The sequence below is a fragment of the Barbus barbus genome (genome assembly GCF_936440315.1).
Source record: "Barbus barbus genome assembly, chromosome: 37".
NCBI lineage: Eukaryota > Metazoa > Chordata > Actinopteri > Cypriniformes > Cyprinidae > Barbus > Barbus barbus.
In genome coordinates this window covers 17,436,673-17,452,401 of record NC_136715.1, presented here as the reverse complement: position 1 = coordinate 17,452,401, position 15,729 = coordinate 17,436,673, and the positions used below count along the sequence as shown (strand labels likewise).

At 40.4% G+C, this 15,729-nt stretch overlaps 1 protein-coding gene across 1 annotated transcript in view; it reads left to right on the top strand.

Moving 5' to 3' along the window:
* LOC306857037 (inactive N-acetylated-alpha-linked acidic dipeptidase-like protein 2) overlaps positions 1–15,523 on the top strand; it is a gene marked incomplete at both ends in the record, with an annotated part of 254,287 nt that extends 238,764 nt beyond the window's left edge. The window contains 2 exons of the mRNA XM_079396683.1: positions 2,700–2,898; positions 15,355–15,523. Coding sequence (XP_079252809.1) covers positions 2,700–2,898; positions 15,355–15,523 — 368 coding nt within the window. The remainder of the gene's footprint in view (positions 1–2,699; positions 2,899–15,354) is intronic.
* Between the last annotated feature and the right edge of the window lie 206 nt (positions 15,524–15,729).

Here is a 15,729-nt window from a genome sequence, read left to right as displayed (position 1 = left end):
GCACTATATATTTTTCAATTAATACTTTAAATAATTTGATTTTTTAGTTAATACTTAATATCTATCTGTCTGTCTGTCTATCTATCTATCTATCTATCGTTACACATTTGCAATTTTGTACATTTAAAATGTTGAATAAAATTTTTAATATTAAAGGGTTCTTTAAAGCACAACAAAACATTATTAAAACAGGGATGTTGTACATTAATGTGTACCTAAGTGTGAGACAGGCATGAAAGTGTATTTCCTTATAGTGCATTTAAGGGTTGTTATTTATAAATATTGTATTAACTGCAATAAGTAAATGTTATTGTTTTCAGAATTAGTGTGCTTCATATTTTAGATTTTAGTAAATGCCTTCTGTGTGAAAATGTGTGAAACAATCTTCTTCAACTTAACAACACTGTGAACTAGCCTGTTAAAATGCACACTCACCTGTCACAGGCCTAGCATTATCTTTGAGAGGTTGTACAGTTTTAACAGCTCCTGTTCAACACATGATAGATGCATGCTTGAGTAAGCAAGTTGAAAGATATACAGGTGCATCTCAATAAATTAGAATGTCGTGAAAAAGTTCATTTTTTCTTGTAAGTTATTTCAAAAAGTGAAACTTTCATATATTTTAGATTCATTGCATGTAAAGTAAAACATTTGAAAAAAAATTTGTTTTAATTTTGATGATTAGCGCTTACAGCTCATGAAAGTCAAAAATCAGTATCTCAAAACGTTAGAATATTTACATTTGAGTTTTAATTAATGACCATCTCTACAGTATAAATTATGGGTATCTCCTGTTCTTTGAAACCACAATAATGGAGAAGACTGCTGACTTGGCAATGATCCAGAAGACGAACATTGACGCCCTCCACAAAGAGGATAAGTCACAGAGGGTCATTACTGAAAGGTGTGGCTGTTCACAGAGTGCTGTATCAAAGCATATTAAATGCAAAGTTGACTGGAAGGAAGAATTTGGGTAGGAAAAGGTGCACAAGCAACAGGGATGACTGCAAGCTTGAGAATACTGTCAAGCAAAGCTGATTCAAACACTTGTGAGAGCTTCACAAGGAGTGGACTGAAGCTGGAGTCAGTGCATCAAAAGTCAGCACGCTCAGATGTCTTCAGGAAAAGGGCTACCAAGCCACTTCTGAACCAGAGACAATGTCAGAAGCATCTTACCTGGGCTGTGGAGAAAAAGAACTGGACTGTTGCTCAGTGGTCCAAAGTCCTCTTTTCAGATGAAAGTCAATTTTGCATTTTTGGAGGAAGAGTGGAGAGGCACAGAATCCATGTTGCTTGAAGTCCAGTGTGAAGTTTCCACAGTCAGTGATGATTTGGGCTGCCATGTCATCTGTTGGTGTTGGTCCACTGTGTTTTCTGAAGTCCACAGTCAACGCAGCCATCTACCAGGAAATCTTGGAGCACTTCATGCTTCCTTCTGCTGACAAGCTTTATGGAGATGCTGATTTCTTTTTCCAGCAGGACTTAGCACCTGCCCACACTACCAAAGGTACCAAAAGCGGGTTCAATGACCATGGTGTTACTGTGCTTGATTGGCCAGCAAACTCGCCTGACCTGAACCCCATAGAGAATCTATGGGGTATTGTCAAGAGGAAGATGAGAGACACCAGACCCAACAATGCAGATGACCTGAAGACCGTTATCAAAGTAACCTGGGCATCCATACCACCTCAGTAGTGCCACAAACTGATCACTTCCATGCCACGACGAATTGAGGCAGTAATTAAAGCAAAAGGAGCCCCTACCAAGTATTGAGTACATATACAGTAAATGAAAATACTTTCCAGAAGGCCAACAATTCACTAAAAAAATTTTTTATTGGTCTTATGAAGTATTCTAATTTGTTGAGATTGTGAATTGGTGGGTTTTTGTTAAATGTGAGCCTAAATCATCACAATTAAAAGAACCAAAGACTTAAACTACTTCAGTCTGTGTGCATTGAATTTTTTTAATACACGAGTTTCACAATTTGAGTTGAATTACTGAAATAAATGAACTTCCATGAAATTCTAATTTATTGAGATGCACCTGTATATCAGAAATATGTCGGTTTTTAATTCAAGCTCTAAAACCAACCAACAGTAGCATGGTTACAAGTCATGCTACACTGACACTATACTATATTTGCAGTCACATAATTTTTTTTTGACACATACCTTGTTAAACTGGATGAAAATGCATGTCTTCGACTCATTTGTTAGCTTTTGTTTCCGGGCAGATGGAGGTATGCCAGGGGTACATCTTTGTTTAGCACACAGATTTGGCATTAAATACTATGCTATTTAATTTTGAGGGCAAGTGCTCTGCTGGAGTTTTGAGGGTTGCACTTAAGCTGTCAAAACAGTTGCTGCTAACAAGAAGTGAAGTCAAGTGCAGAGCCGAAGGGTGTGTCTAAGACGATTAGGACCATGACGATGAAGTGAAATCAGATAAAAGCTGCTTTGAGTGATGGGTAGGTGTGGTGAATAGCTACTGCAATGCATTAAGCCCAATCTGGCCATCCATAATTCTGCTTAAAAATGACAATAATTATGATGTTCAGTGCCTGGAGCAATTTTGCTAAACTTGATGCTGAGGTTAAAAATGGAAAGTCATCAAATCAAGGTTATTAGAGCACACAAGGAAATACTGTTTCAGACATTCTACTTGAATATTCATAATTCTTGTCTTATATTTTTCAGATGACCCACTGAGCCGGCCGGACCTGCTGAATGTGGCTGAATCTTTGAGAGACAACTCCGCTTTCTTCCAATCTGAGGTCATGCGTCCTGCCAATGACCCCAAAGAGAGAGATCCCGCCCACGTACGCATGCTCAACGACGTCCTACGAGACCTGGAAAAAAGCTTCCTTATCCCAAACCAGCCTCTCGGCTTTTACAGGTAACTGTTGGCTTACAAGTTCACAAACGTGGAACATGAACAACAGTTTAAAGAATCGTCTCGGGTTACGCATGTAACCCTGGTTCCCTGAAGGGAACGAGACGCTGCGTTGAAAGCGGTAGGGGAACTCCTCCAGCGTGACCGTGCTCTGAACCAGAGTGTAATTTGTCCAATGGATGGGCGAGACGTCATAGGCAGGTGACGTAACCGACCGGGAAGCATAAAAGCACGTGCGGTGGAGACGGCGTTTGCTTCTAGGAATGAAGCAACCGGTAGGCCGATAAAGCCGCCACGTAAACCTTCAGGGTGGAGTGAGTTACCCCTGTGGAGAAACGGGCCTGCAGGACCTGCAGCACTGTACCAAACGGGCAGTTAACTGGGTCAAGGTGGTGGTCTCCGCACCAAGAAGTGAAATATTTTCACTTCAGGTCATACAGTTTCCTCATAGAGGGAGCTCTGGATTGGAGGATGGTCTCAGCAACCTCGGTTGAGAGACCGGAAGCTATGAGCTGCGCCCCCTCAGAGGCCACAACCACAGCTTCCACAACTCCAGCAGAGCGATCGGGGAAAACGTACAGACGAAGCCTCGGCCAGGTCTGTACCATAGCATCCAGTCCAGAGGAGCTGGAGGAACTAGAGGGGCATAGCGCTGACTCTTGAGTCGCAAAGCCAAAAACTTTCCACATCTGCTTCACCACCACGGATGAAGCATCCATTCCCCGGGCTCGGCCCCTGCCTCGACAGGATGTCTGCTCCCTGAAATACCCAGGGATATCGTACGGCTCTCAGCGAGCGAAGTTAGTCTGGGACCACACAAGGATCTGGTGCGCCAGCTGTATAAGGGGCGCGAACGCAGACCTCCCTGGTGGTTGATGTAAGAGACCACCACTGTGCTGTCGGTGCGCACCAACACATGGTGATCTCTTAGGTCTGGGAGAAAGTGCTTGAGTGCATGAAACAAGGCCAACATTTCCAAACAATTGATATGCCACGTTAGATGGCGCCCGCTCCACAGACTGCGGGCAGGGTGGCCACTCATGACCGCTCCCCAACCGGTGAGGGATGCGTCCATCGCCAGCATTACGTGGTGACAAGAAGCTCCCAGCACCGGGCCCTGAGACAAGAACCAAGCTTGGCTCCACATGTCTAAGGCACGTAGGCATCGCCGCGTGACCTTGATCATGCGAAGCGGGTTTCCCCTCGGGGAGAACCCCTTGGTCTTGAGCCACCACTGTAGGGGTCTCATGTACAGCAGGCCAAAAGTTATCACGTTGCCTGCATCGTGGTCGAATCCCACACCACGCCTAGATAAGTGGTTCTCTATACTGGAGAAAGCACCCTTTCTTGGCGTTCAGTCTCAACCCCTTCATGTGCGCGAGAACGACATCTCGATGCCGAATCGCCACCTGCTCTGATCGAGCTAGAATCAACCATTCGTCGATGTAAAAGTGCGGGGTGAGAGTGCAAGGCCAACGGGAAGAACCCGATATTGGTAAGCTTTACCCCCAAAAGCAAACCTCAGGGACTTCCCGTGAGAGGGAAGGATGGAGACGTGAAATATGCGTCCTCAGATTTATCGTGACAAATCAGTCCTCGGACTTGGCCTGAGACACGACTGAAGAGTGTAAGCACCCTGAACTTCAGTCACATGACTGAGCGGTTCAACTGACGCAGATCTACCATCCTTCTTTGAAACAATGAAGTACCGGCTGTAGAACCCGGACTCTCTTCCATGAGGAGGGACCACCTCGATGGCCTCCTTCCTCAAGAGAGTGTCTACTTCCTGTTCCATGATCAGAGCCTGCTGGGGGCCCACGCACGTGGGAATCACCCCGTTGAAAGGCGTTGGCGGAACTGAATACAAAGGCCTTTCTCTACAGCATGCAGGACCCAATGAGATCCATTTGGCAGTAGTTTCCACGCTGCCTAAATGGTCTACTAAGGGAACCAGTCTCTCGAGACTGGCCTCTGATGTACCCAGAGCTCTAGAGACCCCCGCAGGGGTGGCGAGCTTCTCAGCTCCGCTACACTTCGGGCGGAAGACACTGAGAATATTGCTCGCTGGAGCCAGCTGCGCCCTTGAACTGTGGCAGGGTTGGCAGACTGGTCTCCCGAGGGCACTGGGGGGAGACGGACACCCAATGTGCCCCAGAGGGGTCTGCCCTCGTAAGCCCCGTGTCACGCCCGTCAGGGCTTCTTAGCCAAGGATCTCTTAGACTTAAGTGTGGTCCGCAGATCCGGCTTAGCCTTAGAGGTCCCCGACTCAGAACGCTTGCCCCCACGACCCCACCTCGGTGGGGTGCGAGTAGCTACGCTCTATTTAGTGCCTCTCTGAAGAGGGGCTGGCACGCGGCGAGGGCTGCTCCCGCCCAGCAGCCCCCTGAGCTAGAGATAGGCGAGGGAGAAACCGCTGAAACGCCGCCGCTTGACATAATTGACAGCGTCGCCAAACAGGCCAGAAGGCGCAAGCGGGCGTCCATGAGGAAGACCCTATCTTCTCCTTCATGTCAGATAGGGTCAACCACAGACAGCGTTTCTAGGGAGCTCAGAGATCAGCTTATATTAAATCAAATTGAGTCCCTATCCCTCATCCAGCTCTCTAAGCAGGTATGTCAGCTTGGTGTGCAGACACGCACCAGCCTGACCTGCAGCCGCGAGCCTTCAGAGACAATGCCACGCAAGGGAACAGATAGCTCGCGAGCGTCTGTTCCACTCGGGCATCGCTCTCTGAAATTAATGAGAAATGCACACGTCGCCTCGGCAACGCGCGCTGCAACAGCGAGCTCTCACTCAAAGGGGGAAGAACCGCACACGCGGGCTGCACGCCGTTCTCATTCATAATATGCTTGTGCAAACACTGTTTCATTGACGCGTCCACCTCCTCGGAGGAAGACAGGTCTTAGGGAAGGGAAGAAGATAGGGGCTCGCCCATCTTCATTCCACACTAGTGATAGCTCACTTCAGAGAGTAAGCACAAAACGGGCAGTCAGCTCCCTCGAGAGCTGAATCTGCGTGCTCTGCTCTCAAGCAGACCACACACAGACTGTGTGTATCCCCAGCAGTGATATAACGTGTGTAGGGAGGAACACACAGCCCGTAATGCAATCTGCTATCGCCCAAGTGCTTGCACATATTGCTGGAGCCAAATGCAACACTAAATAAGACTCACGACACAAATCGACATACACACAGACAGAGTAGCGTTTGCTGAATGACAAAAAGCAAACGCCGGCTCCACCGCACGTGCTTTTATGCTTCCCGGGCAGTGACATCACCCGCCTATGACGTCTCCCCCATCCATTGGACAAATTACACTCTGGTTCAGAGCGCGGTCACACTGGAGCGCTTTCCCCTAGCGCTTTCGACGCAGCTCGAGTTCCTGGAAGGGAACCATACATTTTCACAACATGAAATCTTTCATGCAAAGCGTGCTGTATCATGTAAGTTTCATAGGAAGTGAAAAGAGGTGAAACATTTGGTGGAAACTTTGATATACCTGACAACAGAGCGGTATTAATTATTGAGTGTTTGGGGTGAGTGAAAGCTGAAAAAGTTTCTTGTTAGAACAGATAAGAAAACCTGCGTGCAAAATCTGCAAACTTTTGGTCAAATGACTTTACGGAAAACAAAAAATGTAGCACATATTTCTCAAGACCTTTTTTCAGAGGGCTGACTATCCTACTTTTTCCCCACACAGGTTTAACAAAAAGTTTGTGTCTTTACAATCTGAGTGTGATCATTATTTAAAGACTTCAAGCATCTTGTGGCATGCAAAACATTATATAAGGTTTAATAGATTTTTTTCTATGCCATTTTCTATGCATATTGTTTTCAAAAGCATTTGCATTCAGACAAGGAACCAGACATGAGCTGTTAAGTTTGATAGTCTTTCCACTTCTCCTAGGATAGTCACATTCGTGTTGAAATTCATGATGAAATGGATGGATTTGGTATACTTTTAAAGACAGTTTGATATATTGGTGAATAAGTACTACTGTTCCATTTATTATTTCCCTCAAAATCTGCTATTTTGTAGATGATGTGACAGCTAATTTTAGAATTAAGAACAAAGGCTCTATGCTATTGAGTGCTATGTTGCATTGACGGTTGGACTAATGCTGCCTTCACGTGCTATTTCCCACTTATGAAGTCGTGATTATGAACTTGTCATATTCAAGTGCTTTAATGTCAGAAAGAATAAAATGTAGCATCCCATTGGTTGGCAATCATATAAACATTCACTGCGCTATACATGCAGTTTGCTGACAATTCTGGAATTTCGGTCAAATTCTTGCTTATTTCACTGCTTATAAAACATACGATATGCTTTGAATGATCTTTCACATCTAGCCTATAAATACACTACTTTAGCAACAAGACAAAGGGATGTAGTTGTTGTGAGAACAGCATTGACAGCAGCAATGGCTGTCCCCTCCACCATGTTTAAAGTTTATGACCCGCCCAACTCGGAAACTTGGGTATCAACATTATTTCCAAACTTCACAGTAGTAAATACTGTGAAGACTTGAGAGGCCGTTCACGTCCAATTTCCAATTAGGAAACTCGTAATTACGCTAATTCCGATACCATATGAAGGCAACATAAGCAACTGCAGTGTCTTGCTTTAAAAACTGCGGCTAATCAGCATGCACCTGGCAGAACAGTGAACTGTTTGTTTATCTGAAATAACTCTAATGACTTAAAGAAAAGGTTTACTCAAAAACAAAAGTTGTTTGGATGAACTATTCCAAAGGAAACCTGCTTGTGTTTTCGTTAGGGAGTGAATGATGACATCACTTCCAAATGGTCTACTGGGGCAGATGCTGCTGAGAGACATGCAATTTGCATCTCTGTCAAATTTTGTTACCCCAGACATAAGTGTCGGAATGACTGCCTCATCTCGAAAATGAAACGTTAAATAAATAAACAAATAAATAAGTAAAATAAAATTGACTGCTTCCTCTCAGAGATGCTGTAATATTGAGCAACAGTGTAGAAATGCTCATTTCGTAGAATGACAATTTTATTGCATTTGTAAAAAGCTGTATTGGCTCTTTATTTTATATTCGTATGGTACAGATACAGTTTATAAAGAATTGCCTCCAGGTTCATAAAAAATGAATGCTCGTAAAGATTATTAGTTGTTCATTGTGAAAGACCATAATTAGCACAAGATTATAATAGAAGTCTATAGGAATTTATTAGCCTGTATAGTCCCATGATACCCCTAAGGGGGATTTGTGCGTCGATGGACTGAAGTAACCATCATTTAGCCATTGCGCTGATGTCATCAGCTTTTGCTGTCACAGAGAGCAACACTGGGATTGCATGATTCAACAATGCAGGCCAATAAGTCTTGACTATTTATATATACAACAGCAAGTGTGTACTGTGTCTTTCATTAAATCCAATGTTTCTGGTTGTTCATCAGCCATGATTAGGTGCTTGAAAATGCAAAGAGGATTGAACAAAGGGTCAAGCACAATGCAGGCCTGCATTACAGAGTTAATGGTTTCTTGCGACCTTCTCAGTGGAGGAGATCTAGATCTCAAAACCACAGGACTTTGGCCAGAATTATGTGGTAAAACACTATTGCAGGTACACACACATATCATCTCGCAGGGAATAGAAGTAAATCCCTCAGTCGACTGTGATTCACTCCTCAGCTCAACAGAATAAAATGCTGATCTTCAGCCAGTGTCCTCAAACACTCCTCAGAATTCCACTCACCACGGCACATGTGCTGTTGGGGATGTGACAATAAAAGCAATTTGATTTGATTCAACAGGGATTTACCAATGTGCCTCTGTTGTTGATAGGAACTGTGTTGCAGCTTGATCTATAATGGAGTGGCCCATAGCTATGGGAACGTATTTTATCTGAGGGGTACTGGGGGCGGGGCTTGATGTTGCGGGCCGGGGCCACTGTGGGGGATTTTGGACAAAATCCTAATATTAAACAGCCCAAACTCTTATAGATGAACAATATATATATATATATATATATATATATATATATATATATATATATATATATATATATATATATATATATATATACTTGCGCTTTTGTGATTTTAGTTCAATAATTTTTTTCTTTAATATTTCTATTATTTAAGGGGATTTTACCAGTGGTGGACAAAGCACACAGATCAGGTACTTGAGTAAAAGTATAGATATGTATAATAAAATAGTACTCCAGTAAAAGTACTGCTTTTTCAATTTTACTCGAGTGAAAGTACAAAAGTAAATTTTTTATGTACTTAAGTAAAAAAGTACTGATAGGTAGATTTATTTTGAAATTTTATATAGACTACTTTATTTAATTTTATATTAGCACGTATTTTTATAATCCTACAGCCCAAAATACCTGGAATTTTCCCAAAATAACCACTATATGGAGTCAAGATATATATTTGTTGTTGATATGCTGACGAGAGTGATGTAGTAGTTCACTGTGAAGCTTACACTGCCATGCACCTGAGAGAAAACAGATTTGACCATCTAATTTTCACCAGTAAGAAAAAAAGTGTTTTAAAACTTGTTGTTTTGCAGAATCAGTTTTGTACTGCAAATATATACGAGCATCATTACTGTGCCTGTCAGGCGACTCTGACTGTTTCCCTTTCGGGCTTGAACTGATGGTAAAACTAAGGACATTATTAACTGTCTTTGCATTTATTTTGAAAGATGAAGCTCGCGATTATGGAAAGGGGCGTTACATTTCCGACGAGTGCTTGTGGTGTTCGGCCAATCACAATGCACTGTGCCAGTTGGCCAATCAGAGCAGACTGTGCTAGTCGGAAGGAGGGACTTTGTAGAAAACGTCACGTTTGAGCGAGGCGGGCCATAGAGGACCTACAATAATGTACAGCATTTGAAAAATAATGTATTTTTTGAACATTAAAGCATGTCAACATATTCTGTTACACCAAATACACAAAATAATGATCTTTAAAAAAGCATCATATGACCCCTTTAATATGTAATTAATCACAAAACTATCACAAAAATTAAGTATCCTGGGGATGATCAAGGGGCAAAAGAAGAATCTGGAGGAGGGGCACAAGGAAAATCTGGGGGGCACTGCAGCACCCCTCGTTCCTACGGCTATGGAGTGGCCGGCGATCCATAATGGACGTTCCAATTATTTCTCCTTTTTGTGTTTGGGTGAATGCTTATTTTATCTTCCATCAATCATCAAGGTCCACGACACACCCTGGGTGCTGCATTTTTGCTTTGACTTTACTGTTGACGCCACTGTTACCGTCTGTTGGTTTTGCTAATCTGGACTGAAGGAGGGCCCTGTTATTATCAAAGCAACATGCAATTGTAATCAGCAGCAATCAGCATGTCCTGGAGTGGTTTTTATTAAATTAACAGGAGAGGAAGCAAACGGATGAAGTGCGGGGAGACTCGTCAGGGTACCTGCTCATTATCTCTCTTTGGGTTCTGGCCTGTGAGAATTAACACCCTCTCACTGATCTTCACTGTTTCACCCCCTGTGTTTTATACACTTGTCTCTCCATGTATTAATCAGTTTTAACCAGTGAATTGAAATATGGACTAAAAAATACAAAATATGTGAAAAAATATGCAATCACAGTTCCCCCCCAAAATTACAATTTTGTTGACATATATTGTACACATTCTTATGTCATTGCAAACCTTATGACTTACTTTCTTCTGTGGAACACAAAAGGAGACGTTTAGCAGCATGTTCCTGCTGTTATTTTCCATATAATGAGTGAATGGTGACTAGGAGCTGTCAAGCTTCAATCAAATATACAGTAACAAAAAACACCCTCACAGTATCATAAAAGTGGCGCATATGACCATATTCCACATCTTCTGAAACCATACGATAGCTTTTATAGTACAGATTAAAATGAAAGTCATTATTCACTAAAACAAATCTTCTCCTCTGACGTAACTCGCAAATACGTATCTCTCAAATATGTTGTTTGACTGTGTCATGCCATATAATCATTGATGCCCTTGAGTATTTTATAATCAGGTATGCCAAAATGAAATGTGTGCATATTTAAATAATACAATTGATATTTGAAGGCTATCATATGCCTTCAGGATACTTGGATTCTAGCACACAGGTTATCATTGTATTTTATGGAACTTTTTTAGAACTTGACAGTGAAACCTGATCTCATGACGAAAACATGCCTGTGGGAACTGCAGTTTCCAATAGAAATGATCACTAAATGCGTAAAACAGCAAGCACTTGTAATCGTTTTCATACACAGTAATGATTAAAGCTCCATGTTTCACTTTCCGGACATAACAAGCTTGCTCGGTAACTCAGCCATGACATGACTCATGATGAAAGAGCTCAAAGATGACAGATCGAAAAAACAAGCTAAAACGGCATGCTTGTGATTTGCATTTTTATGTCACATTAATATTCATACTATCAGATAGGTTTGGGTGTGGTGCAGATGGTATGTTATTTTAAAGCGTCATGGAGCATTAAAGTTATAGCACCACTCAACGGACATGTCAAGTCTGAACTGCGGTGACACATCCAAAACTACCATCATATAAAACATACCATATGTATGTTCCTCTGTTCCAGGGGGGAAAAAAAGAACACTCTTTTACCATCACTCAGTGGACATTTCACATCGAATATGTCATGAAACATACTACGTGTTTCGCATCTTGCAAAAAAGTTCCCACAGGTACATTTTCATTATGAGATCAGGGTGTGACCGTCCATGAACATCATGGACATCCATGAAATGCCATAACAGTAAGTAAATGATAACAAAAGCGTCACTTTTCAGTCAATAATCTCTTTAAACAGAGTCTTTTGTCAACATTTTGTTGTGTCATTATTGAACACGCTTGTCAAACATAAGTGTTCCTTCGGTGTCAGGCTGCAGGTAAGAGTTTGACCTCAGTAGCACTCACAGACACTCTGGAGGGTTTGTTCCTGCAGATAAAAGAAACGCCAATATGCAGTAGATATGGAAAAGATAGTATCTGGACCCGCGCAGGGGACTCCGCTGTGTACGCTAAACTCGATTTGTAGCTGCTGTGCAGGAAAAATCTTTATCCATTAAAAACAAAGTATATGGTGTTAACAGGGAGCCCAGAACAATATCTCAAAGATTTCATGGAGTGTTATATAAGAAGACCTTCAGCAACAGTTGGTGTAAAAAAAAAAAGATATGACTGAAGTATCAAATATATGACTGAAAAATAAAAAAGGGACAAGACTTGGAAAATGAACAAACTGCACTACTTGTCATTGTGGGTCAGTAGTTTAATCGGTCTTATGATTGTGGAACTTGTGCTTTTGGCAAAGGTGTTTTAACTTTGTAATGTAAAGTTGAAAAGCTGTAAACCTGGTAACTTTAATGTCTGTTCAAAGAAGGGAGGTGATGTACAATAACTTGCAGCTGTTCACACAGAACAGTATTCCATTGAAAAGAAAGTGAAAGTGACGTGACATGACATACAGCCAAGTATGGTGATCCATACTCGGAATTTGTGCTCCGCATTTAACCCATCCAAAGTGCACACACACAGCAGTGAATACACACACACCGTGAACACACACCCGGAGCAGTGCCATTTATGCTGCGGCGCCCGGGGAGCAGTTAGGGGTTCGGTGCCTTGCTCAAGGGCACCTTTGCTCAAGGGCACCTAAGTCGTGGTATTGAGGTGGAGAGAGCGCTGTACGTACACTCCCCCCACCTACAATTCCTGAGACTGAGACCTGAGACTCGAACTCACAACCTCTAGATTACGAGTCCGACTCTCTAGCCATTAGACCACGACTTCCCCGTTTTTGTTTAGCATATATGTGGAAATAGCAATACTTTTTATGGAAACAATAAAAGAATATACTTAAAGGGATAGTTAAGTCATTATTTACTCATCCTCATGTTGTTCCAAACCTGTGAGTTTCTTCTGTTGTAGAACACAAAAGAAGATATTTGGAAGAATGTGTTTAAGCACACAGTTGATGTAGCCATTGACTTCCATAGGGGAAAAATAGTCTGGCTACCGTCAACTCTTTGATTACTAACCTTCTTCAAAATATCTTATTTTGTGTTCAACAGTAGAATAGAAACTCCTACAGGTTTGGAAAAACGTGAGGGTTGAGAAAATGACAATATTTATTTATTTATTTTTTAACTATCCCTTTGTGCAAACTTAATGTAATGTCTTTGGACCCTTAACTGTATGTTTAACAGCAATTAAATAAAATTAACTATAGTTAAATTATAATAAATGCATTTAGAGTACTTTTTGACTCGTTAACTTGGATTTGAGTACATCTGTATTTATACAGGCGAGTAGTCTTGAAAGTGTACACTCTTTGTACACTTAAATGGCCTTTTATTTCATAAATGTTACGTGCAAGTGCAGTTATATATACTTTACAGCTCAATAATTAAATGTAGAGTGTGTGTGTTTTTTTTAAATATGAGGAAAAATATATAAAGAAGTTTAGATGGACGGAGAAAGCAAGCAAGAAAGAAAAAAAAAACATTTAAAAAAAAAAGCAAAAATAAAAATGAGGAGTGAGTCAGTCAGAATGTCCTTTGGTAATCAACATTCAACAAATGCTGTCAGTTGAGCTTATCTTGTATTGAATCCCGAACGTTTCTTTAAGAATGACGGGGAGCTACTTTCTGAGTGATATGACTCACAGGCCGAACAAAAAAAAAAAGGATAACCATTTCCTTTGGGAATGAAAAGAGAGTGTTTGAGATGTGGACATTTCAGTCTTTCACTTCAAATAAATCACACCGATAAAATGCTCTGAGGTCTTTCACGGTACTGTTTTTAAAGATTCATAATTCTGTTAAAATGCTAACAAACTGCAAGTTAACACATTTATTCCAGCTCTAAATTTATCTCTGGCTTGGTGATAGGAGAACAATCTCTGTTCTCATGTGATTTCTACCTTCCAGTTAGCAAGTTCATTATAAAGTTTGCATTCTGAAGGTCACAGGCTCGTTTTCAACTTTAGTCGACCTGTTTACAGATAAAGAATTGCCTCGTTTATTATGGTCAGGTGCATGGAGCTGGTTAAAACACTCCAAAAACAGAAATCAATGCATGACCCTGAACCGTGAAGAAAATAACCCAAAGTCTGTTGATATTGTCATGCAGGAGTTCGGTTGATTTCTATGTTGTTGCTCCAAGGTTGTCTTAAGACACGTTGGTATTGATTTTTTTCTATATTTATGCTCTGTGTTATATCTGAATGTAGGTACAGTACATGACAACATAAGTTGTTACGTATTTTCCTCTTACTGTAGCATCATCTCCTTGGGCAGTCATGCGAACTGAATGCATGATGAAAGGCATATCCTAAATCTAAATGATTTTAACCTGAAAGCACAGATAGGGTAGATTAGCATTTGCAACCATCTAGACAGAGAACAGTCTGCAGTACCAGTCTGAAGAAACAACAGCAAATCAAATTATTCAGCTTTGGTTGTCTACAAAAATGACATTTTTCAAACTGGGGTTCACAAACTATGAGATATTTGAACATTTTTCACATTGTGATTTTTGTTGCAGTGGTTGAAGTGTTGTGGTAATATATATTTTATTACATTCTGTCACCGTTTATGATTAGTAAATAGTTCAGATTGTAATAGTATTTACATGTTCTTAATAATTCTTCTAGAATGTAAATGATTTTGCCTGCTGTAATTTTAAATAATCTGATGTGCCTACACATAGAAGCTGTTTTGGTGTTTATTTTAGTGTTTAATTTGAGTTGCTGAGCATTATTTATGTGTTTGGTAGGCAGTTAACGATTACCATTTTTGTGCTTTATTTAAGTGCATTATTTGTATTTATTAATAACATTGTTTTACGTTTTATTAATAATAATGCTTGTTTCATTTTATTAAAAATTGTATTATTGTTATTATTTGTGGTTCATTTTAATTTATTTATTCATTTTTAAATAATGTTATTATTTGAATTCATTTATTTTGTATTACTATTGGTATTTTTATTGATTTACTATTAATGTCATTATTAATGTTATTTGCTTTTATTTGGATTAATTTTTTAATTTTTAATTTAAAAAATGATACATTTATAAATTAGTTGTTTTATGTTTTATTGAAATATTGCGATTGTTGTCAATGTATTTAAATAATTGTATTATTAGTATTTATTTTACTTTATTATTTTAATTGGTTTATTAATAATTGCATTTATTAATGTATTAATGTCTTTATTTATATTTTGGAATTACTATTTATTAATTGTATTTTTATGAACGTTATTAATGATATTATTATTATTTGAATATATTAACATTTGTATTTTTACTATTCTTTTTGTGGTTTATTTGAATGTATTATTTCTTTCATTTTATTAATAATGGTATTTGAATTTTTTTCATTAATTATAACTTTGTTTGTTTAAAGACCCCACTTTCTTTGGTTTCTCTCTCACACAGGAACGTTCTCTATTGCTTGAGCAGACAAACTCCACGCTTCTCTATCCTGAAGGACTCCCTGGAGGTCCCCTGGCACAACAGCGTCAACCAGTCCCTGACCCTGGTGTCCAGCGCCATCAGTTCAGCGGACAAACTCGTACAAAGTGGACTCGACCTGTTTGAGAATTAAAATGACATCCTGTAATGACATCTGGAAAGAGACCACCACACCTCACGGCATCAGAATATGACACAAATCCTGAGATCTTCTGGTCGACACAGGTGTTTCAAAGGGATCGGAAGACACTTTAAGAAATAGAGGGTATCATTATTAAGTGCACTATTAACCTGAGGTTCACTTGAGGAATTTCTTCAGGCCAGTACCAAGTTATTGTT